This window comes from Triticum dicoccoides, chromosome 5B (assembly GCF_002162155.2).
Source record: "Triticum dicoccoides isolate Atlit2015 ecotype Zavitan chromosome 5B, WEW_v2.0, whole genome shotgun sequence".
Lineage (NCBI taxonomy): Eukaryota > Viridiplantae > Streptophyta > Magnoliopsida > Poales > Poaceae > Triticum > Triticum dicoccoides.
In genome coordinates, this window is record NC_041389.1 from 224,023,376 (window position 1) to 224,044,479 (window position 21,104).

General features: G+C 48.3%; 2 protein-coding genes across 3 annotated transcripts in view; one reads left to right on the forward strand and one right to left on the reverse strand.

Annotated features, from left to right (window-relative positions):
- Window positions 1-272: 272 nt before the first annotated feature.
- LOC119308140 (aspartic proteinase Asp1-like) lies at window positions 273-4,948 on the forward strand. 2 transcript variants are annotated; one of them, XM_037584261.1, is made up of 9 exons: window positions 273-618; window positions 949-1,066; window positions 1,657-1,892; window positions 2,667-2,993; window positions 3,360-3,498; window positions 3,587-3,775; window positions 3,869-3,941; window positions 4,043-4,130; window positions 4,209-4,948. In XM_037584261.1, the coding sequence occupies exons 1-9, from the start codon at window positions 455-457 to the stop codon at window positions 4,321-4,323; spliced, it is 1,449 nt and encodes a 482-aa protein (XP_037440158.1). In that variant the 5' UTR covers window positions 273-454; the 3' UTR covers window positions 4,324-4,948. The 2 variants fall into 2 exon arrangements, with proteins under 2 accessions (XP_037440158.1, XP_037440159.1); XM_037584262.1 differs by having other exon boundaries at window positions 279-618; window positions 2,667-2,900.
- Window positions 4,949-5,272: 324 nt separating this feature from the next.
- Window positions 5,273-21,104, reverse strand: part of LOC119309334 (amino acid permease 4-like) — a 71,604-nt gene continuing 55,772 nt past the window's right edge. Inside the window, exons 4-7 of the mRNA XM_037585358.1 lie at window positions 12,737-12,901; window positions 12,488-12,621; window positions 10,778-11,936; window positions 5,273-5,524 (exon numbers count right to left, since the gene is read on the reverse strand). Of these exons, the coding sequence (XP_037441255.1) occupies window positions 5,273-5,524; window positions 10,778-11,936; window positions 12,488-12,621; window positions 12,737-12,901 (1,710 nt within the window). The remainder of the gene's footprint in view (window positions 5,525-10,777; window positions 11,937-12,487; window positions 12,622-12,736; window positions 12,902-21,104) is intronic.

Genomic DNA, 21,104 nt, shown 5'->3' on the forward strand with positions numbered 1-21,104 from the left:
ATCATTGCCACATAATAGGTAGAAGTAGAAAATGATGCAAATCTGATAAACCAGGCAATACCTTTCTCCACGGAATCAACCAAAAGAAAAGAAGGCCCGGCAACATAGAACTACTTGACTTGACTCGGGGTGAAAAGGCCACCGGAAAGGCAGGGAGGCAAGCCTTTTCTGTTCCTTGCCGCAGCCAAAGGAAAGGAAACTTTCCACAGAAGCTTCCATCGCAATACAACGCACGCACACACACTGCATCTTCTTCTCTCCTTATAAAAACCGCCGTCCCTCCCATTCGCTCTTGCCATCCATCCCCATCCTTCCTTCCCTCCCTCCCTCCCCTGAGCTGGGCCGTGCTGTGAGGGTGGGGGGCAAGGCAAACCATTCAATCCATCCCAGTCTCCTTCCCATCCTCTGCTCAGGGCTCAGGCCGAGGTCCGTCTCCCCTGCCTCGCCTCCTACCATGGCTGCCAGGTGGGCCCCGCCGGCCGGCCTCATCCTGCTCCTGCTGCTGGCCGTCCTGCTGCCGGCGCGCGCGGACAGGCCGGCGAGGACCGGCCACGCGGACGACGACCCGGAGGCCTCCTCTGCCGTCTTCCAGCTCTACGGCAACGTCTACCCCCACGGGTATATGCCTCCTCCCTCCCGGACCAACCCAACCCAACCCATCAATCAACTGATTGCGGATTTTGGCCCTACTCGCCAGTGCCGTCCATACATCTCAGTGCCCATTTTTGTATGCCAATTCCAGCATTTTAGCCTTTTTTTTTGGTTTTGTTTTGTTTTGCGGGGGAGCATCCGTTTTTAGCCTTGTTGGTGAATTGAGTAGTAGCATTATCGATTGGCCTTGTTTTCTGTTTTGTTTTGGAGAAACATCGATTGGCCTGGACGAATCGAGAAAAGTTGCTGTGGTGACATTTTGATCCTGATTTTCCTGGATGCCGCTTCCTTGTGCAGGTTGTACTACGTGGCCATGAGCATTGGCAACCCGGCGAAACCATACTTCCTTGACGTCGACACCGGCAGCGACCTCACCTGGCTGCAGTGCGACGCCCCCTGCGTCAGCTGCTCCAAGGTATAGTAATATTCCCTCGCCTTCCTTATTTATCCAATCCAATGCTATTAGACCCTTGACTTGACGCAAGGTAGTGAGTTTGAGTCCTTGTCACTGTTGGCTGTTCCTGGTCCAAGGGTTGGTGTTCATAGCATCAGGGGCCCGCCCATCATATTATTTTGGTACAGAAAGTTGGAGCTTGATTCACTCTTTATACACATACATATCCATGGATATAATGAATTCAGTGGAAATATGATCTATGAATTTCATGCATATGTGTAATTGCCCCATTTACTTTGCTAGCCCAACACTAGACTTCCTCCAATCCGAATTAATTGACGTAATCTTTGTACAATGTAAAATGGACATTGTATAAAGGCTGCGTCAATTAATTCGGATCAGAGGCAGTAGTATTTTAGTTTGCGGTGGACAAGTCTATTTATTGGCATGAGTTCAGAGCTTTGCATTTGCCAAATTTTTACCGTGGTCTTCAAGATTTAGTGTCCGATTCCTTTATTGTTGGAGATTTTATATGTGAAAGCCAAATTTGGTATCGCCTTTCTCGTCAAGGATTCTTATGATGTTCTGCATGTTAATTGTGGGTGTAGGTGCCACACCCGCTCTACAGACCAACAAAGAACAAGCTGGTACCGTGTGTTGATCAGCTGTGCGCCTCTCTGCACGGCGGCCTCGGTAAAAACCTCAAGTGCGACTCACCGAAGCAGCAGTGCGACTATGAAGTTAAGTATGCCGACCAGGGTTCATCCCTTGGCGTGCTCGTCAACGACAGTTTTGCAGTCCGCCTTGCGAATGCCTCCATTGTCCGCCCCAGTCTTGCATTCGGGTATGCTTACTTGGAACTTGTAAAGTAAACTAACATTGCATGGTGAGTCACTTTTTTCGAAAAGGGGTGCTTTATTACTTAAAAGGTTTAATCATTACACCCGGCCTCTGCATAACTATGATGCACACAGCCAAACAAGTTCTCTCGCACAAACGAAAATTAAGAAGGCGAAATACAAAGAAACAGAGTATGTATAACGCCTAAAGCGGAGGTGGGCCAATCCTAAGATCATGCTGCCACCCATGTTGGGTAAAAGTATCCCTCACCGTATCCTCCAATCGTGTACACACCTCCGTAAACAGGCCTCGATTCTCCACACGTTGTAGAGAGGACCATAAACGAAGAGTCCCGGTACACCTGTAGATAACCTGCATGAGAGAAGTACTTTTATCGTTAAACACCTTATCATTTCTACATAGCCAAAGCGACCAAATAATGGCAAGCGCTCCCACCCTAAGAATAGTTCTGAACCTGTAATCTATCCCATGTAACCAGTTGCCAAATACATTAGCAACACTACAAGGAGGATACAAGCCAGAAGCTATCTGGATGACTGACCATATAGAACGAGCCAATTTGCATTGGAAGAATAAATGTTTTATTGTCTCATCATGGTGACAAAAGACACATTGCGGGCTTCCATGCCAATTTCTCTTAATAAGGTTATCTTTAGTAAGAATGACTCCGCGACGAAGATACCATGCAAAGATTTTATTCTTTAGAGGTATCTTCATCTTCCAGATCTTCTTGAACTGCTTATTTTCTTGCCTTCAGGTGTGGGTATGACCAGGAGGTCGGGAGCAGCACTGAGGTTGCACCCACTGATGGTGTGCTTGGACTTGGGAGTGGATCGATCAGCCTGCTTTCACAGCTCAAGCAGCATGGGATCACCAAGAACGTGGTTGGCCATTGCCTCAGCATGAGAGGAGGGGGATTCCTCTTCTTTGGGGATAATCTCGTGCCTTATTCACGTGCAACATGGGTACCAATGGCTAGGAGTGCATTCAGGCGAGCCCTATTTTTGATGGGTTTTTTTGCCACGCAATATATTGTAGAAAGAACAAGTGCTCATTGCCTGCTTGTAATGATGTTAAAAAATAGGTGTGCGTTTCACTTTCTAAACACTAATGTGTAATATTGACTAGTCGCTCACAACTACTCCCTCCGTCCTAAAATAAGTGACTCAACTTTGTACTAACTTCTAGAGTATTATGGAAAGGATCTAAATGAATTGCAAAACTGTAGACTAACGACATTAAAATGCTATATTTTTCTTGGAAATCACTACCAATTATAATACTTCACAGTTCCTTCTCGAAAAAATTATGCTCCCTCCGTTCCAAAATACTTGTTGTGGTTTTAATTTTATTTGACTTACTTTCTTCATTTCCTATTTTAATTTGATTTGTTCTCATATACTAGTTGTGAGCAGATTCTCCCATTTATATTTCTGAATCGCATTTACAGGAATTATTACTCACCTGGCTCAGCAAGCCTGTATTTTGGTGGCTGGTCACTTGGCGTGAAACCAATGGAAGTAGTATTGGACAGCGGAAGCTCGTTCACCTACTTTTCTTCACAGCCATATCAAGCACTTGTCACTGCAGTAAGTTTCACAACTTTTTTCATATTCTAATATGGAATTAGGATTATTGCACAGATGTATCAAGCTCATGAGGTTTTGTTTATTGCAGCTTAAGGGTGATCTAAGCAAGACGCTGAAAGAGGTGTCTGACCCCTCTCTGCCTCTATGCTGGAAAGGAAAGAAACCATTCAAATCCGTGCTTGATGTCAAGAAGGAGTTCAAATCATTGGTTCTGAACTTTGCCAATGGCAAGAAGGCGCTCATGGAGATCCCTCCTGAGAACTACCTCATCGTCACTGTAAGCATTCCGCAACCCGATAGATTATTCTGTAAATAACTCCCAACTCCCAAGTTCTTGGTTACTAAATATTTATTGCTATGTTGGTGCCAGAAATACGGGAATGCATGTTTGGGCATCCTTAACGGATCAGAAATTGGACTCAAGGATCTGAACATTGTTGGAGGTAGGAAGTTCAGGCATAAAAACCAAGCAATATAGCTTCAAAATCCATGATCTCTTTCAAATCATGTACAGAAAAATGATGCTACTTCTCTCTTGTTGCAGATATTACAATGCAGGATCAGATGGTGATATATGACAATGAGAGAGGGCAGATTGGATGGATCCGAGCACCCTGTGATAGAATCCCCAAGTTCGGATCTTCCCTTCTGTGATCATTTCACACACCTGAACATATATACCCTTAATTCTCTTCTGTTTATTCAAACAGTGAAAATACCATTCATGGATTTGAGGAAGGTTATTGTTGGCCCCAGTTCCCCAGCAGCATCTTTGGTATTCAGAACGAAGAGTGTGCAGCTAACTACCGTTCGAACAAAGAGTGAATAACAAGGGGAGGCCATTGGACAAAAATAATCATCCCAGGGAGGCTCTATATACGAAGTTAGGAACGTGTATTCTTTAGAAAAGAGAAAAATCTGGTAGCCTGTAATCATCGCCATGTGCATATGAAATATAATCGTTCCGTTCTTATGAATCAAGGGTGTTAATGACTTACTGTGTTTACTTGAGATGTTTTATGGAGCATATGGCAGATGATGAATGACTCTTGCAAATTAACCTGCACTGCATTGCAGGTATTTCTGAATTGGCTTTCGGAACTTGATGAACTGAAACTTGAGCAACCAACTGAACCTACCCTTGTGCCCAAATGTGAAACTTCAGTGTAACCAACTGAAGAACTGTGTTGCTGCCATGACTTATCACCTGATGTTGGGTGGAGCCAAGGGAAGATTGATATCATGGTTTAGATCTTGCAGTAGTCATTCTTTAGTTGTAAGGATGTCTGTAAGGTGATGCTGTTAGTCCCAGGTATGTAGGAATGCCAGTCAGTTTATTTCAGTATAATATGTACAGTAGAGTTGTTCTTTGTGTAGTAGTCTTTGGCGATGGCAGCCGTTGAACTGTGGTTTCCCCCAAAAACGCTTGGTTTATACGTACTTTTTGATATGATAGTATAAAATCTGTGGAGTTTTCTTTATGTTTCGGAACTGATAGTATTTCACTTCTAAGTTGTTCGTTGATAAAATTTGTATAACGGCTCATCTTCTGATGTTTCTCTTCAAAATTCATGTGATTATTAATTTCCATGATCAATGAATGAAAACCACCAGATTTTTCGTCTCCAGTACAATTACAAACACGCCATGACAAGTCACAAGCGTCAACGCATTAGTTCTGTACCCTCGATGCACTAGTTCAGTACCAACTCTATATATCTATACTCAAGTATGCGTACTTGATGACACCGAGCTGTTTTGGTATGGCGGGCGACTAGCCACTGAAAGGGCGGAACACCTTGAACGCGCCGACCATGCCGGCGATTGATCCCACGGTGGCGGCCACCGACACGACGAGGCAGGCGACGGTGAGCGCCTTGAGGCAGAGCCACCTCGCGCTCCCGCGCGCCACGGCGCGCTGCTTCATGTACATCTCCACGGGGAAGTAGACGGTGAGCGGCCAGAACGAGAGCGCGCCCATGAGCGCCATGGCGACCAGGGTGGTCAGGCACACGAACGCCGAGCGTGTAAGACAATAGGCTTTGGGGGGAACCGGCACTACCCTCTAGGGGTGGCCTATCACATATATATATATATAATGAGGTGGTATACAACGTTACAATATACACATGTAAATACAGTCTAACACCCTCCCTCAATCTTAGCCACTTTCTAATGAATCTAGAAGGGTAAGATTGCGCCTGCAAGTCTCAAACTGTGGCAAAGGCAATGGCTTGGTGAAGATGTCAGCAAGTTGATCCTTGGAAGAAATAAACTTGATCTGTAGTTGCTTCTGAGAGACACGTTCACGCACAAAGTGATAGTCAACTTCAATGTGTTTCGTTCGAGCATGGAATACCGGATTTGCAGAAAGGTATGTAGCACCGATGTTATCACACCAAAGAACCGGAGGCTGTGATTGGGGTATACTTAACTCCTGAAGCAAGGACTGTACCCAGATAATCTCTGATGTGGCATTGGCCACAGCCTTATACTCAGCCTCAGTACTGCTACGCGAGACAGTAGCCTGTTTCCGAGCACTCCAGGCAATCAGGTTAGAGCCAAAGAAGACAACATAACCCCCCGTGGATCGTCTGTCATCCGGATTGCCAGCCCAGTCTGCATCAGAATATGCTGAAAGACAACCAGAGTCAGACGGCCGAATATGCAAACCATGAGCCACCGTGAAACGAATATAGCGCAAAATCCGCTTAACAGCAGACCAATGAGTGTCACGGGGTGACTGCAGATACTGGCAGACTCGGTTAACAGCATAGGAAATGTCTGGTCGCGTGATCGTCAAGTACTGGAGCCCACCAACAATACTCCGGTACTCGGTCGCATCAGAAGAAGAAAGAAGCACACCATCAACAGCATTGAGCTTATCAGTGGTAGACATGGGTGTAGTCGTCGGTTTGCACTTAAGCATCCCAGCTCGCTGCAACAAATCCAGAGAGTACTTCTTCTGCGTCATAACAAGGCCAGCAGCACGAGAAGTAACCTCCACACCAAGAAAGTAATGAAGCTTCCCAAGGTCCTTGACCGCAAAATCAGCACCAAGTGAGCGAACAAGCGCAGCAGCAGCCGACTGAGAGGAGCTGACCAAAATGATATCATCGACATAGACCAACAAGTACATAGTAACCTCAGGCCTTTGAAGAAGAAACAATGAGGAGTCAGCAGTTGATGATGCAAAACCATGAGCACGAAGAGCCATTGCAAGACGAGCATGCCAAGCACGAGGAGCCTGCTTCAGACCATAAATTGCCTTGGACAGACGACAGAGATGATCAGGGCGATCCGGATCAGAGAAACCCGGAGGCTGGCACATGTAAACCTCCTCCGCCAAGACACCATGAAGAAAAGCATTTTGAACATCAAGCTGACGAAAAAACCAACCTCGAGTAACAGCCAGAGAGAGAAGAAGTCTGATGGTAGTAGGCTTGACCACTGGACTGAAGGTGTCTTCATAGTCAAGTCCAAAACGCTGTCGAAAACCACGAGCAACCAGACGAGCCTTATAGCGCTCAATGGACCCATCAGAATGCTTCTTCACTTTGAAAACCCATTTGGAATCAATGACATTTACCCGTGATTGTGGAGGAACAAGAGTCCATGTCTGATTGCGAAGAAGCGCTTGATACTCCTTCTCCATGGCCTCTCTCCAATGAGGAATGCGCATAGCAGCTTGATACGTGCGTGGCTCAGAGGATGGATCTGCGAGAGCAGCAGACATGCACGCCGCTAACCAAGCAACTGTGCCATCGTGACGTTGCTTAGGCTGAAAAATGCCACTCCGACTGCGCGTATGTGGACGTAGAGCAGCAGCAGGAGCCGGCGGAGGCGAAGGTGACGGAGACGTGACGGTCGCCGGAGATGCAGGAATCACCTCAGGCGAGCTCGGGACAGACGACTCCGGGCTGCATGGCGAAGACTGGCCCGACGACAGGGGCTCAGAGGCCATGGGCGAACCGAGGGTGGGCGAGGCCAGCTCCGGTGACACCGGCCCAGACGGCCTTGGCGAGGCGAGAGCAGGCGAGGCCGGCCCTGGTGAGAAGGGCCCAGACACCCTGGGCGAGGCAGGGGCGGGCGAGGCCAGGCCTGGTGATGACTGCCCCGACGCCCTGGGCAAGACGGGGACCGAGGAGGCCGGCCCAGTCGGCGGGGTTGCAGGGCGCGACGATGGCGAAGGCAGCCCAGAAGCCAGAGGCGACCGGGCCAGGACGTCGATCGGCCGTGCATGAGCACGGAAACCGAGGCCATGCAGGGGCGCCATGTGCTCCTCATGCACAACAGAAGGTGCCGAGGATGAAGGCGATGGCGACGAAGAGGAAGATGTCGCTTCCAGAATCTCTAAACGAGCCCCACGACCAGTGCCTGCACCATGGTTAGGCAACAATAGAGGAGAATATGCAACATCATCAAATTGGTCAGAAGCAACAGAGGATGAATGCATGACAGGTGGCTCGGTAGTGGACACAGGGAGTTTGGCAAAGGGAAAAACATGCTCATCAAACACAACATCCCGAGAGATGTAGACACGATTAGTGGGAACATGAAGACATTTGTATCCTTTATGAAGAGAGCTATAACCAAGAAAAACACACTTCTTGGAACGAAACTCGAGCTTACGCTTGTTATATGGACGGAGATGGGGTCAGCAAGCACACCCAAACACCTTGAGAAAGGTGTAGTCCGGTTGTTCATTAAGGAGAACTTCAATGGGAGTCTTCATATTCAAAACACGAGTGGGAGTACGATTGATGAGAAAACATGCAGTGGTGAAAGCATCACTCCAAAAACGAAACGGAACAGATGCATGGGCCAAAAGAGTCAGACCAGCTTCAACAATGTGACGATGCTTACGTTCTACTGAACCATTCTGCTGATGTGTATGTGGACATGCTAAACGGTGAGTGATCCCAAGCGACTGAAAGAAGGAGTTGAGGTTGCGATACTCGCCACCCCAGTCCGACTGAACATGAACAATTTTGTGCTTAAGAAGGCGTTCAACATGTTTTTGGAACTGAACAAAAATGTCAAACACATCAGATTTACGTTTGATAAGATAAAGCCAGGTAAAGCGGCTGTAAGCATCAACAAAACTGATATAATAATTATGACCACTAACAGAAGTCTGAGCAGGACCCCATACATCTGAAAACACAAGTTCTAAAGGATGTTTCACCTCACGACTGGACTCCGAAAAAGGAAGTTGATGACTCTTCCCCTGCTGACAAGCATCACACACTGCTACATCTTTATTACTAGACACACTAGGAAGCTCATGACGACGCAAAACATGTCGGACAATAGGTGTGGCCGGGTGATCAAGACGAGCATGCCACTGTGACGGAGATACCCGAACTCCACTGAAGACGCGAGCGACGCCAGGATGCTCCAGACGATAGAGACCTTGGCAGAGCCGCCCACTAAGAAGAATGTCCCTCGTGGCCCGATCCTTAATAAAAAGATCAAAATGATGAAATTCACAAAGCACATTATTATCACGAGTGAGTTTAGGAACTAAAAGAAGATTACTTGTCACAGATGGAACTCGAAGAACATTGCGAAGTTGAAGACTCCTATTGGCATGTCTAGTGAGAAGTGATGCTTGACCAATATGAGAGATGTGCATACCTGCTCCATTGGCGGTGTGGATCTTGTCGGAGCCATGGTAGGGTTCACGAGTGTGAAGCTTCCCCATCTCACTGGTCAGGTGCTCTGTCGCCCCAGAGTCCATGTACCAGTGGGGATCAATGGAGTAGGACTGAGTGTGTCCCTGTGGCTTCTGCGGCGGCGGACGATCAGCCATGGCGACCTGGCGAGCAAAGTTGCGTGTATCCTTCCCGTCATTGCCAAGACCAAGAAAACCCCGCTGGAAGCGCTTGTGACACTTCGAGGCCCAGTGCCCATCGCGACCACAAAGCTGGCACACACGGGGACCGCCAGCCCCTGGTAGCGTCGCAGTAGGAGGAGGGGCCGAGGCGGGTGGTGGTGACTGCCCCGAAGGAGCCCTGGATGAAGCAGAGGAGCGACCACCCTTGGTGGCGGCGTTTGCCGAGAGGGCGCCGTTACCCCTGGATCGGCGCGTCTCGACTCGTTGCTCAGTAAGCAGGAGGCGTGAAAAGACCTCGTGTGCTGGCATGGGCGTGGAGTTGCCCCTCTCATTGATGATCTCGACTAGGGCGTCATACTCCTCATCAAGACCATTGACAATAAACGAGTTGAACTCGGAGTCGGTGAGGGGCTGTCCAATGGAGGCCAGCGTGTCGGCGAGACTCTTGACTTTGTTGTAGAACTCAGTGGCGGTGGAGTCAAGCTTCTGACACTCCCCAAGTTGGCGACGGAGCCCAGATACACGAGCCTGCGACTGTGCCGCAAACGAGCGCTCAAGAATAGTCCATGCCTCGTGGGACGTCTTGGCGAAGACAACAAGCCCAGCAACGGCCGGAGAGAGCGACCCCTGGATGGAGGAGAGGTTCGCCTGATCCTGCCCTGTCCAGACACGGTGAGCCGGATTATAGACCGGACCATGCACGCTGTCAACCAGCGCAGGAGGGCAAGGGAGAGAGCCGTCGACATAGCCAAGCAGGTAGTGACTCCCAAGAAGCGGAAGAACCTGCGCGCGCCAGAAGATGTAATTGTCCGACGACAACTTGATGGTGATGAGATGGCCGAAGTGAAACGGCGGCGGCGGTTGCGATCCCATCGAGGAGACTGGCTGAGGTGAAAACACCGTGGAGACAGTCGGAGGGGCAGCCGGCGCGGTGACAGAGGGCGCGATGGTCGCGGTTGACGCCGCGAAGCCTGCCAGCGCGACGTCCTCCGCCACCAGCGGCGCAGTGGCCGAGGGCGCGACAGCCGCGGTTGACGGGGCGGCGGTGGTGTGAGCCACAAGCGCCTGCCCGGGCGAAGTAGCAGCCGGCGGGAGCGCGAAGAGGGAGCCGACGCTCCGTGTCCCGATCGGCGCCTGAAGGGAGGCGGCATCCAGCGGCCTCGAGAGAAGTGCCGCGAGGGAGGCCGGCAGAAAACCGGTGGCGGTGGAGCCGGACGCAGCGGCGGACGTCATAGCAGTCGGGCGACGGCGACGGCGGGCGCGGCGGCGGCGGCGGTGGCGGCGGCGGCGGCGGTTTAGGGTTTTTAGGCGGAAGCGGACGTAATCTAGCATGATACCATGTAAGACAATAGGCTTTGGGAGGAACCGGCACTACCCTCAAAGAATGGCCTATCACATATATATATATAATGAGGTGGTATACAACGTTATAACAGAGCGCCACACAAGCCGGAGCGCGCTCAGCGCGAACGGCCCCACCCTCGTGACGAAGTCGCTCTCTGGCCATCTGGCGGCGGCCCAGCGCTGGACGAAGGCGAAGATGGGCTGGCAGAAGACCTGGTAGGCGCCGACGAGGTGCACGACGATGGCGGCGTTGGCGACGTCCACCGGCCAGAAGGGCTCGTAGAAGCCGAACCCGGTGAGGAGATTGTCCGGCGCGTCGTTGCCGAAGGCCGCGTAGCCCATGCACCCGCACATGACGTAGAACGCCGTCGTGGTGGCCACGCTCAGCGCCGTGGCCTTCTTCATCACGGCTGCCTCCGACGGCGGTGGCGCCTTGATGGTGTCCTGGATCTCGATGAGCACGTTGGAGAAGGAGTAGGCGAAGGCGATGTTGCCCAGCGCCTGCAGGACGCGCCACAGCTTCTGCATCACGGTGACGCCCGCCGTGCCGATGGCGACGCCGGTGAGGGTGCCTCCGAAGCCGCCGTTGGCCACGGTCTGGGCGATTCCGAGCCCGAGCCCGATGCCGGAGTAGGCGAAGGACATGGCGGAGGCGACGACGGAGAGCCACCGTATCTGATCGAAGTTGGGTATCTGAGAGAAGACGATCTGCGCGGCGCCGAAGCCGATCATGTAGGGCGTGCTGGAGGTGTGGCACGCGTTGTCGTGCCCCTTGCTGTGGAAGCAGTTGGCCCTCGTGATGGCATGAAAGCTGATGGAGGCGGCGATGGTGTAGCCAATGGCGATGCCGACGAGGTTGGCGTACTGTATGACGCCGCAGAACTTCACTTTGGCGCCGCCGAGGATGGTTCGGACGGCCTCCACGTAGGAGTAGTTCCGGGTGCCGGCGGCCGGGTCGCCGGTGCGGTAGCAGTCGGCGAGAAGCGTGGAGCTGTAGTAGACGATGCCGCCGAAGAGCGCCATGGTGGTGGGACCCGCGACCCAGCCGAGCTGCGCGGTGGCCCAGGCGAGCGAGAGGACGCCGGAGCCGACGACGGCGGTGACGATGTGCGCGCTTGTGGTGAGGACGGTGCCGGTGCGGCGCGGGCGGCCGTCGTCATCGAGCGCGACCGCGGCGGGGTCGGCGAGGTTGCCGGCCTCGAGAGACACCTCGAGCGGCTGGATGTGCACCATTGCGAGGCTCGGGTTTGGTGGCCTGGATTGACGAGTCACACGAAGTGTACATGCTTTACCGAATCGCAGTGGCACTCGCTTCTGTTCAGTGCCTCCGGCAGATAGGAAGGACGCGAGTTCGAGAAATTGAAGACGAAGACGAGGGGATGTGAGGCCCCGGTGGTGGATCTCACAGGAATTCGAGAGAGAGGAGGGACGAACAGAGAGGATTGCAGAGAATGAGGACAGAAACGGAGCAACAGGGAGAGATAGGTTCAGACTTGTCTTTCTTCATATAACTCGTTCCCTAGACAGCAGACGTATATATACCCACACACACGCCACGGCTTACACCTACTACATGCTAGGCCCACTGCCGGTCACACATTGGTGTCGCCCGCTTGCCGAGTGGACCTGGGGTCCACCTGTCGGTTGTCCGGCGACGTTGTAAAGGATGGAGCCGTGACATTCTCCCCTCCTTGAGCTTGAGCCTCCTCCCAAATTGCAGCGGGTGGGAAACGAGCGCGCAACACATAATAATCTTCCCAGGTTGCATGATCTGCAGTGACACTGTGCCACTGAACTTTGATTTACAGAATGGCGTTGCTGCCCTTCTTCACCATGCGACGATCCAGAATAGCCTCTGGTTGGAGAGTGACAACCGATAAATCAGGTGGGTCTGGCAGCTCTTGAAACACTGAAGAGTAGTTGGCAGTGAAAGGTTTCAGCTGCGACACGTGAAACACGGGATGGATCAGACTAGTATTAGGGAGATCCAAACGATAAGCAGCAGCACCCAGCCGAGCAGTAACTCGGAATGGCCCGAAATATTTCAAAGCTAACTTGCGACACGGGCGATTGACCAAGGATGATTGTGCATAGGGTTATAACTTGAGTAAAACTTCCTCGCCTCCCGATCCTGACGATGTTTATCTGCCTGAGACTTGATTCGCTGTTGAGCACGTAGTAAATTGTCACACAACATATCCAGAAAATCCTCATGATCGGCTGCCAATTCCGCAAGAGATGTAGGCAGATCACCAGCATAAATTAGCATAATACCGAAATTAGGATCCACACCATACATGGCCTTGAAAGGAGTGCTTCCAAGGGAGGTGTGATACGAGGAATGATACCAAAATTCCGACATTGGCAATCAACGCTTCCATCGAGCTGTACTGTCATGAACAGCACACCGCAGATACTGCTCTAAGCATTGCTTTACACGCTCTGATTGACCATCCATCTATGGGTGGTAGGCTGTAGAGTAACAGAGTTTAGTGCCAATTTCCGTGAACAATTTCTTCCAGAAACTGCTAGTGAATACTTTATCACAATCAGAGACAATGGAGGCCGGCACGCCATGAAGACGGAGAATAGTGTCAACGAACATAGTCGCCACTGACTGTGTTGTATACGGATGCTTCAGAGGAAGGAAATGGGCATACTTGGTAAAACGATCGACCACCACCAAAATCACCTCAAATCCCTCTGACTCGGGTAGCCCATCAATGCAATCCATGGTTATGTCTTCCCATGGGTGGTCAGGAACTGGAAGGGGTTGGAGCAAACCACCAGGCACTGTTCTTTCATGTTTTGCTTGCTGACAAACCTGGCCATGGTTCAGTCACATGTTTACTAAAATCTAGCAAGGCGAACACCGGAGCACTAGTCATAGCTGTTTTCATGGTTTGAAAAGCTACAGTAGCTTGTTCAGTCCACAGAAAGCCCTTCTTTGTCAGCAACTAAGTCAAGGGTGTTGGGGAACATTGTAATTTCAAAAAAATTCCTACGCACATGAAAGATCATGGTGATGCATAGCAACGAGTGGGAAGAGTGTTGTCCACGTACCCTCGTAGACCGAAAGCGGAAGCGTTAGCACAACGCGGTTGATGTAGTCGTACGTCTTCACGATCTGACCGATCAAGTACCGAACGTACGACACCTCCGAGTTCAGCACACGTTTAGCTCGATGATGTCCCACGAACTCCGATCCAGCAGAGCTTTGCGGGAGAGTCCCGTCAGCACGATGGCGTGATGACAGTGTTGATGATGCTACCGACACAGGGCTTCACCTAAGCACCGCTATGATATTACCAAGGTGGAATATGATGGAGGGGGGCACCGCACACGGCTAAGAGATCAAGAGATCAATTGTTGTGCCTAGAGGTGCTCCCCGCCCCCGTATATAAAGATCAAGGGGGAGGGGGCGGCCGACCAGGAGGAGGCGCGCCAGGGAGGAGTCCTACTCCCATTGGGAGTAGGACTCCCTCCTTTCCTAGTTGGAGTAGGAGGCGGAAGGAAGGGAGAGAGGAGAGGAAGGAAAGGGGGGGGGGCGCCCCCCTCCTTGTCCTATTCGGACTAGAGGGGGAGGGGGCGCGTGGCCTGCCCTAGCCGCCCCTCCTTTTCTCCAATTAGGGCCCATGAGGCCCATTAACCCCCCGGGGGGTTCCGATAACCCCCCGGTACTCTGGTATATGCCCGAAACCACCCGAAACTATTTCGGTGTCCGAACATAGTCATCCAATATATTGATCTTTACGTTTCGACCATTTTGAGACTCCTCGTCATGTCCGTGATCATATCCGGGACTCCGAACTACCTTCGGTACATCAAAACACAAAAACTCATAATACCGATCATCACTGAACTTTAAGCGTACGGACCCTACGGGTTCGAGAACTATGTAGACATGACCGAGACACGTCTCCGGTCAATAATCAATAGCGGAACCTGGATGCTCATATTGGCTCCTACATATTCTACGAAGAACTTTATCGGTCAAACCGCATAACAATGTACGTTGTTCCCTTTGTCATCGGTATGTTACTTGCCCGGGATTCGATCATCGGTATCTCAATACCTAGTTCAATCTCGTTACCGGCAAGTCTCTTTACTCGTTATGTAATGCATCATCCCGCAACCAACTCATTAGCTACATTGCTTGCAAGGCTTATAGTGATGTGCATTACCGAGAGGGCCCAGAGATACCTCTCCGACAATCGGAGTGAGAAATCCTAATCTCGAAATACGCCAACTCAACATGTACCTCCGGAGACACCTGTAGAGCTCCTTTATAATCACCCAGTTACGTTGTGACGTTTGGTAGCACACAAAGTGTTCCTCCGGTAAACGGGAGTTGCATAATCTCATAGTCGTAGGAACATGTATAAGTCATGAACAAAGCAATAGCAACATACTAAACGATCAAGTGCTAAGCTAACGGAATGGGTCAAGTCAATCACATCATTCTCCTAATGATGTGATCCCATTAATCAAATGACAACTCATGTATATGGATAGGAAACACAACCATCTTTGATCAACGAGCTAGTCAAGTATAGGCATACTAGTGACACTATGTTTGTCTATGTATTCACACATGTATTTTGTTTCCGGCTAATACAATTCTAGTATGAATAATAAACATTTATCATGATATAAGGAAATAAATAATAACTTTATTATTGCCTCTAGGGCATATTTCCTTCAGTCTCCACTTGCACTAGAGTCAATAATCTAGATTACACTGTAATGATTCTAACACCCATGGAGTCTTGGTGCTGATCATGTTTTGCTCGTGGAAGAGGCTTAGTCAACGGGTCTGGAACATTCAGATCCATATGTATCTTGCAAATCTCTATGTCTCCCACCTGGACTTGGTCCCGGATGGAATTGAAGCGTCTCTTGATGTGCTTGGTTCTCTTGTGAAATCTAGATTCCTTTGCCAAGGCAATTGCAGCAGTATTGTCACAAAAAATTTTCATTGGACCCGATGCACTAGGTATGACACCTAGATCGGATATGAACTCCTTCATCCAGACTCCTTCATTTGTTGCTTCCAAAGCAGTTATGTACTCTGCTTCACATGTAGATCCCGCCACGACGCTTTGTTTAGAACTGCACCAACTGACAGCTCCATCGTTCAATATAAACACGTATCCGGTTTGTGATTTAGAATCATCCGGATCAGTGTCAAAGCTTGCATTGACATAACCATTTACGACTAGCTCTTTGTCACCTCCATAAACGAGAAACATATCCTTAGTCCTTTTCAGGTATTTCAGGATATTCTTGACCACTGTCTAGTGATCCACTCCTAGATTACTTTGGTACCTCCCTGCCAAACTTATTGCTAAGCATACATCAGGTCTGGTAACAGCATTGCATACATGATAGAGCCTATGGCTGAAGCATAGGGAACATCTTTCATTTTCTCTCTATCTTCTGCAGTGGTCAGGCATTGAGTCTGACTCAACTTCACACCTTGTAATACAGGCAAGAACCCTTTCTTTGCTTGATCCATTTTGAACTTTTTCAAAACTTTATCAAGGTATGTGCTTTGTGAAAGTCCAATTAAGCGTCTTGATCTATCTCTATAGATCTTGATGCCCAATATATAAGCAGCTTCACTGAGGTCTTTCATTGAAAAACTTTTATTCAAGTATCCTTTTATGATATCCAGAAATTCTATATCATTTCCAATCAACAATATGTCGTCTACATATAATATCAGAAATGCTATAGAGCTCCCACTCACTTTCTTGTAAATACAGGCTTCTGCAAAAGTCTGTATAAAACCATATGCTTTGATCACACTATCAAAGCGTTTATTCCAACTCCGAGAGGCTTGCACCAGTCCATAAATGGATCGCTGGAGCTTGCACACTTTGTTAGCACCTTTTGGATCGACAAAACCTTCTGGTTGCATCATATATAGAAATCCAATCAGGAATGTAGTTTTGACATCCATTTTGCCATATTTCATAATCATAAAATGCGGCAATTGCTAACATGATTCAGACAGACTTAAGCATCGCTACGGGTGAGAAAGTCTCATCGTAGTCAACCCCTTGAACTTGTCGAAAACCTTTCGCAACAAGTCAAGCTTTGTAGACAGTAACATTACCATCAACGTCAGTCTTCTTCTTGAAGATCCATTTATTCTCGATGGCTTGCCGATCATCAGGCAAGTCAACCAAAGTCCATACTTTGTTCTCATACATGGATCCCATCTCAGATTTCATGGCCTCAAGCCATTTTGCGGAATCTGGGCTCATCATCGCTTCCTCATAGTTTGTAGGTTCACCATGGTCAAATAACATGACCTCCAGAATAGGATTACCGTACCACTCTGGTGCGGATCTTACTCTGGTTGACCTATGAGGTTCGGTAGTAACTTGATCTGAAGTTTCATGATCAATATCCTTAGCTTCCTCACTAATTGGTGTAGTCGTCACAGGAACCGGTTTCTATGATGAACTACTTTCCAATAAGGGAGCAGGTACAGTTACCTAATCAAGTTCTACTTTCCTCCCACTCACTTCTTTCGAGAGAAACACCTTCTCTAGAAAGGATCCAAATATAGCAACAAAAGTCTTGCCTTCAGATCTGTGATAGAAGGTGTACCCAATAGTCTCCTTTGGGTATCTTGTGAAGACAAAATTTTCCGATTTGGGTTCGAGTTTATCAGGTTGAAGTTTTTTCACATAAGCATCGCAGCCCCAAACTTTAAGAAACGACAACTTTGGTTTCTTGCCAAACCACAGTGCATAAGGCGTCGTCTCAACGGATTTTGATGGTTCCCTATTTAACGTGAATGCAGCCGTCTCTAAAGCATAACCCCAAAATGATAACGGTAAATCAGTAAGAGACATCATAGATCGCACCATATCTAGTAAAGTACGATTACGATGTTCGGACACACCATTATGTTGTGGTGTTCCGGGTGGCGTGAGTTGCGAAACTATTCCGCATTGTTTCAAATGTAAACCAAACTCGTAACTCAAATATTCTCCTCCATGATCAGATCGTAGAAACTTTATTTTCTTGTTACGATTATTTTCCACTTCACTCTGAAATTCTTTGAACTTTTCAAATGTTTCAGACTTATATTTCATTAAGTAGATATACCCATATCTGCTCAAATCATCAGTCAAGGTGAGAAAATAACGATACCCGCCGCGAGCTTCAATATTCATTGGACCACATACATCAGTATGTATGATTTCCAATAAATCTGTTGCTCCCTCCATAGTTCCGGAGAATGGCATTTTAGTCATCTTGCCCATGAGGCATGGTTCGCAAGTACCAAGTGATTCATAATCAAGTGATTCCAAAAGTCCATCAGTATGGAGTTTCTTCATGCGCTTTACACCAATATGACCTAAATGGCAGTGCCACAAATAAGTTGCACTATCATTATCAACTCTGCATCTTTTGGCTTCAACATTATGAATATGTGTATCACAACTATCGAGATTCAACAAAAATAGACCACTCTTCAAGGGTGCATGACCATTAAAGATATTACTCATATAAATTGAACAACCATTATTCTCCGATTTAAATGAATAACCGTCTCGCATCAAACAAGATCCAGATATAATGTTCATGCTTAACGCTGGCACCAAATAACAATTATTCAGGTCTAAAACTAATCCGGAAGGTAGATGTAGAGGTAGCATGCTGACCGCGATCACATCGACTTTGGAACCATTTCCCACGCGCATCGTCACCTTGTCCTTAGCCAATCTTCGCTTAATCTGTAGTCCCTGTTTCGAGTTGCAAATATTAGCAACAGAACCAGTATCAAATACCCAGGTGCTACTGCGAGCATTAGTAAGGTACACATCAATAACATGTATATCACATATACCTTTGTTCACCTGGCCATCCTTCTTATCCGCCAAATACTTGGGGCAGTTCCGCTTCCAGTGACCAGTCTGCTTGCAGTAGAAGCACTCAGTCTCAGGCTTAGGTCCAGACTTGGGTTTTTTCTCTTGAGTAGCAACTTGTTTGTCGTTCTTCTTGAAGTTCACCTTCTTTTTCCCTTTACCCTTTTTCTTGAAACTGGTGGTCTTATTGACCATCAACACTTGATGCTCCTTTTTGATTTCTACCTCCGCATCTTTTAGCATTGCGAAGAGCTCGGGAATAGTCTTGTTCATCCCTTGCATATTATAGTTCATCACAAAGCTCTTGTAGCTTGGTGGCAGTGATTGAAGAATTCTGTCAATGGCACAATCATCAGGAAGATTAACTCCCAGTTGAATCAAGTGATTGCAATTCCCAGACATTTTGAGTATATGCTCACTGACAGAACTATTCTACTCCATCTTGCAGCTATAGAACTTATTGGAGAGTTCATATCTCTCAATCCGGGCATTTGCTTGAAATATTAACTTCAACTCCTGGAACATCTCATATGCTCCATGACGTTCAAAACATTGTTGAAGTCCCGGTTCTAAGCCGTAAAGCATGGCACACTGAACTATAGAGTAGTCATCACACCCGACTGCCAGGCATTCGCAATGTCTGCAGTTGTTGGGGCAGGTGGTACACCTAGCGGTGCTTCCAGGACGTAACTCTTCTGTGCAACAATGAGGATAATCCTCAAGTTATGGACCCAGTTCGTGTAATTGCTACCATCATATTTCAACTTATCTTTCTCAAGGAACGCATTAAAATTCAATGGAACAACAGCACGAACCATCTATCTACAACAAACATAGACAAGCAAAATACTATCAGGTATTCATGATAAATTTAAGTTCAATTAATCATATTACTTAAGAACTCCCACTTAGATAGACATCCCTCTAATCATCTAAGTGATCACATGATCCAAATCAACTAAACCATGTCCGATCATCACGTGAGATGGAGTAGTTTTCAATGGTGAACATTACTATGTTGATCATATCTACTACATGATTCACGCTCGACCTTTCGGTCTCAGTGTTTTGAGGCCATATCTGTATATGCTAGGCTCGTAAAGTTTAACCTGAGTATTCCGCGTGTGCAACTGTTTTGCACCCGTTGTATTTGAACGTAGAGCCTATCACACCCGATCATCACGTGGTGTCTCAGCACGAAGAACTTTCGCAATGGAGCATACTCAGGGAGAACACTTATACCTTGAAAATAGTGAGAGATCATCTTATAATGCTACCGTCAATCAAAGCAAAATAAGATGCATAAAGGATAAACATCACATGCAATCAATATAAGTGATATGATATGGCCATCATCATCTTGTGCTTGTGATCACCATCTCCGAAGCACCGTCATGATCACCATCGTCACCGGCGCGACACCTTGATCTCCATCGTAGCATCGTTGTCGTTTCGCCACCTATCGCTTCTATGACTACCGCTACCGCTTAGTGATAAAATAAAGCAATTACAAAACATGATCATCTCATACAATAAAATATAGCATCATGTCTTGACCATATCACATCACAACATGCCCTGCAAAAACAAGTTAGACGTCCTCTACTTTGTTGTTGCATGTTTTACGTGGCTGCTACGGGCCGAGCAAGAACCGTTCTTACCTACGCATCAAAAACCACAACGATAGTTCGTCAAGTTAGTGTTGTTTTAACCTTCTCAAGGACCGGGCGTAGCCACACTCGGTTCAACTAAAGTTGGAGAAACTGACACCCGCCAGCCACCTATGTGCAAAGCACGTTGGTAGAACCAGTCTCGCGTAAGTGTACGCGTAATGTCGGTCCGGGCCGCTTCATACAACAATACCGCCAAACCAAAGTATGACATGCTGGTAAGCAGTATGACTTGTATCACTCACAACTCACTTGTGTTCTACTCGTGCATATAACATCTACGCATAAAACCTGGCTCGGGTGCCACTGTTGGGGAACGTAGTAATTTCAAAAAAATTCCTACGCACATGCAAGATCATGGTGATGCATAACAACGAGTGGGAAGAGTGTTGTCCACGTACCCTCGTAGACCGAAAGAGGAAGCGTTAGCACAACACGGTTGATGTAGTCGTACGTCTTCATGATCCGACCGATCAAGTACCGAACGTACGGCACCTCCGAGTTCAGCACACGTTCACCTCGATGACGTCCCACGAACTCCGATCCAGCAGAGCTTTGTGGGAGAGTTCCGTCAGCACGACGGTGTGATGATGGTGTCAATGATGCTACCGACGCAGGGCTTCACCTAAGCACCGCTATGATATTACCGAGGTGGAATATGGTGGAGGGGGGCACCGCACACGGCTAAGAGATCAAGAGATTAATTGTTGTGCCTAGAGGTGCCCCTACCCCCGTATATAAAGGATCAAGGGGGAGGGGGTGGCCGTCCAGGAGGAGGCGCCCCAGGGAGGAGTCCTACTCCCACCGGGAGTAGGACTCCCTCCTTTCCTAGTTGGAGTAGGAGGGGGAAGGAAGGGAGAGAGG

Coding starts and splice junctions, on each gene's coding strand:
- LOC119308140 (XM_037584261.1), top strand. CDS start 455: ATGGCTGCCAGGTGGGCCCCGCCGGCCGGCCTCATCCTGCTCCTGCTG. Junction 3,776..3,868: donor AGAACTACCTCATCGTCACT/GTAAGCATTCCG, acceptor TGTTGGTGCCAG/AAATACGGGAATGCATGTTT. Junction 4,131..4,208: donor CCCTGTGATAGAATCCCCAA/GTTCGGATCTTC, acceptor TTATTCAAACAG/TGAAAATACCATTCATGGAT.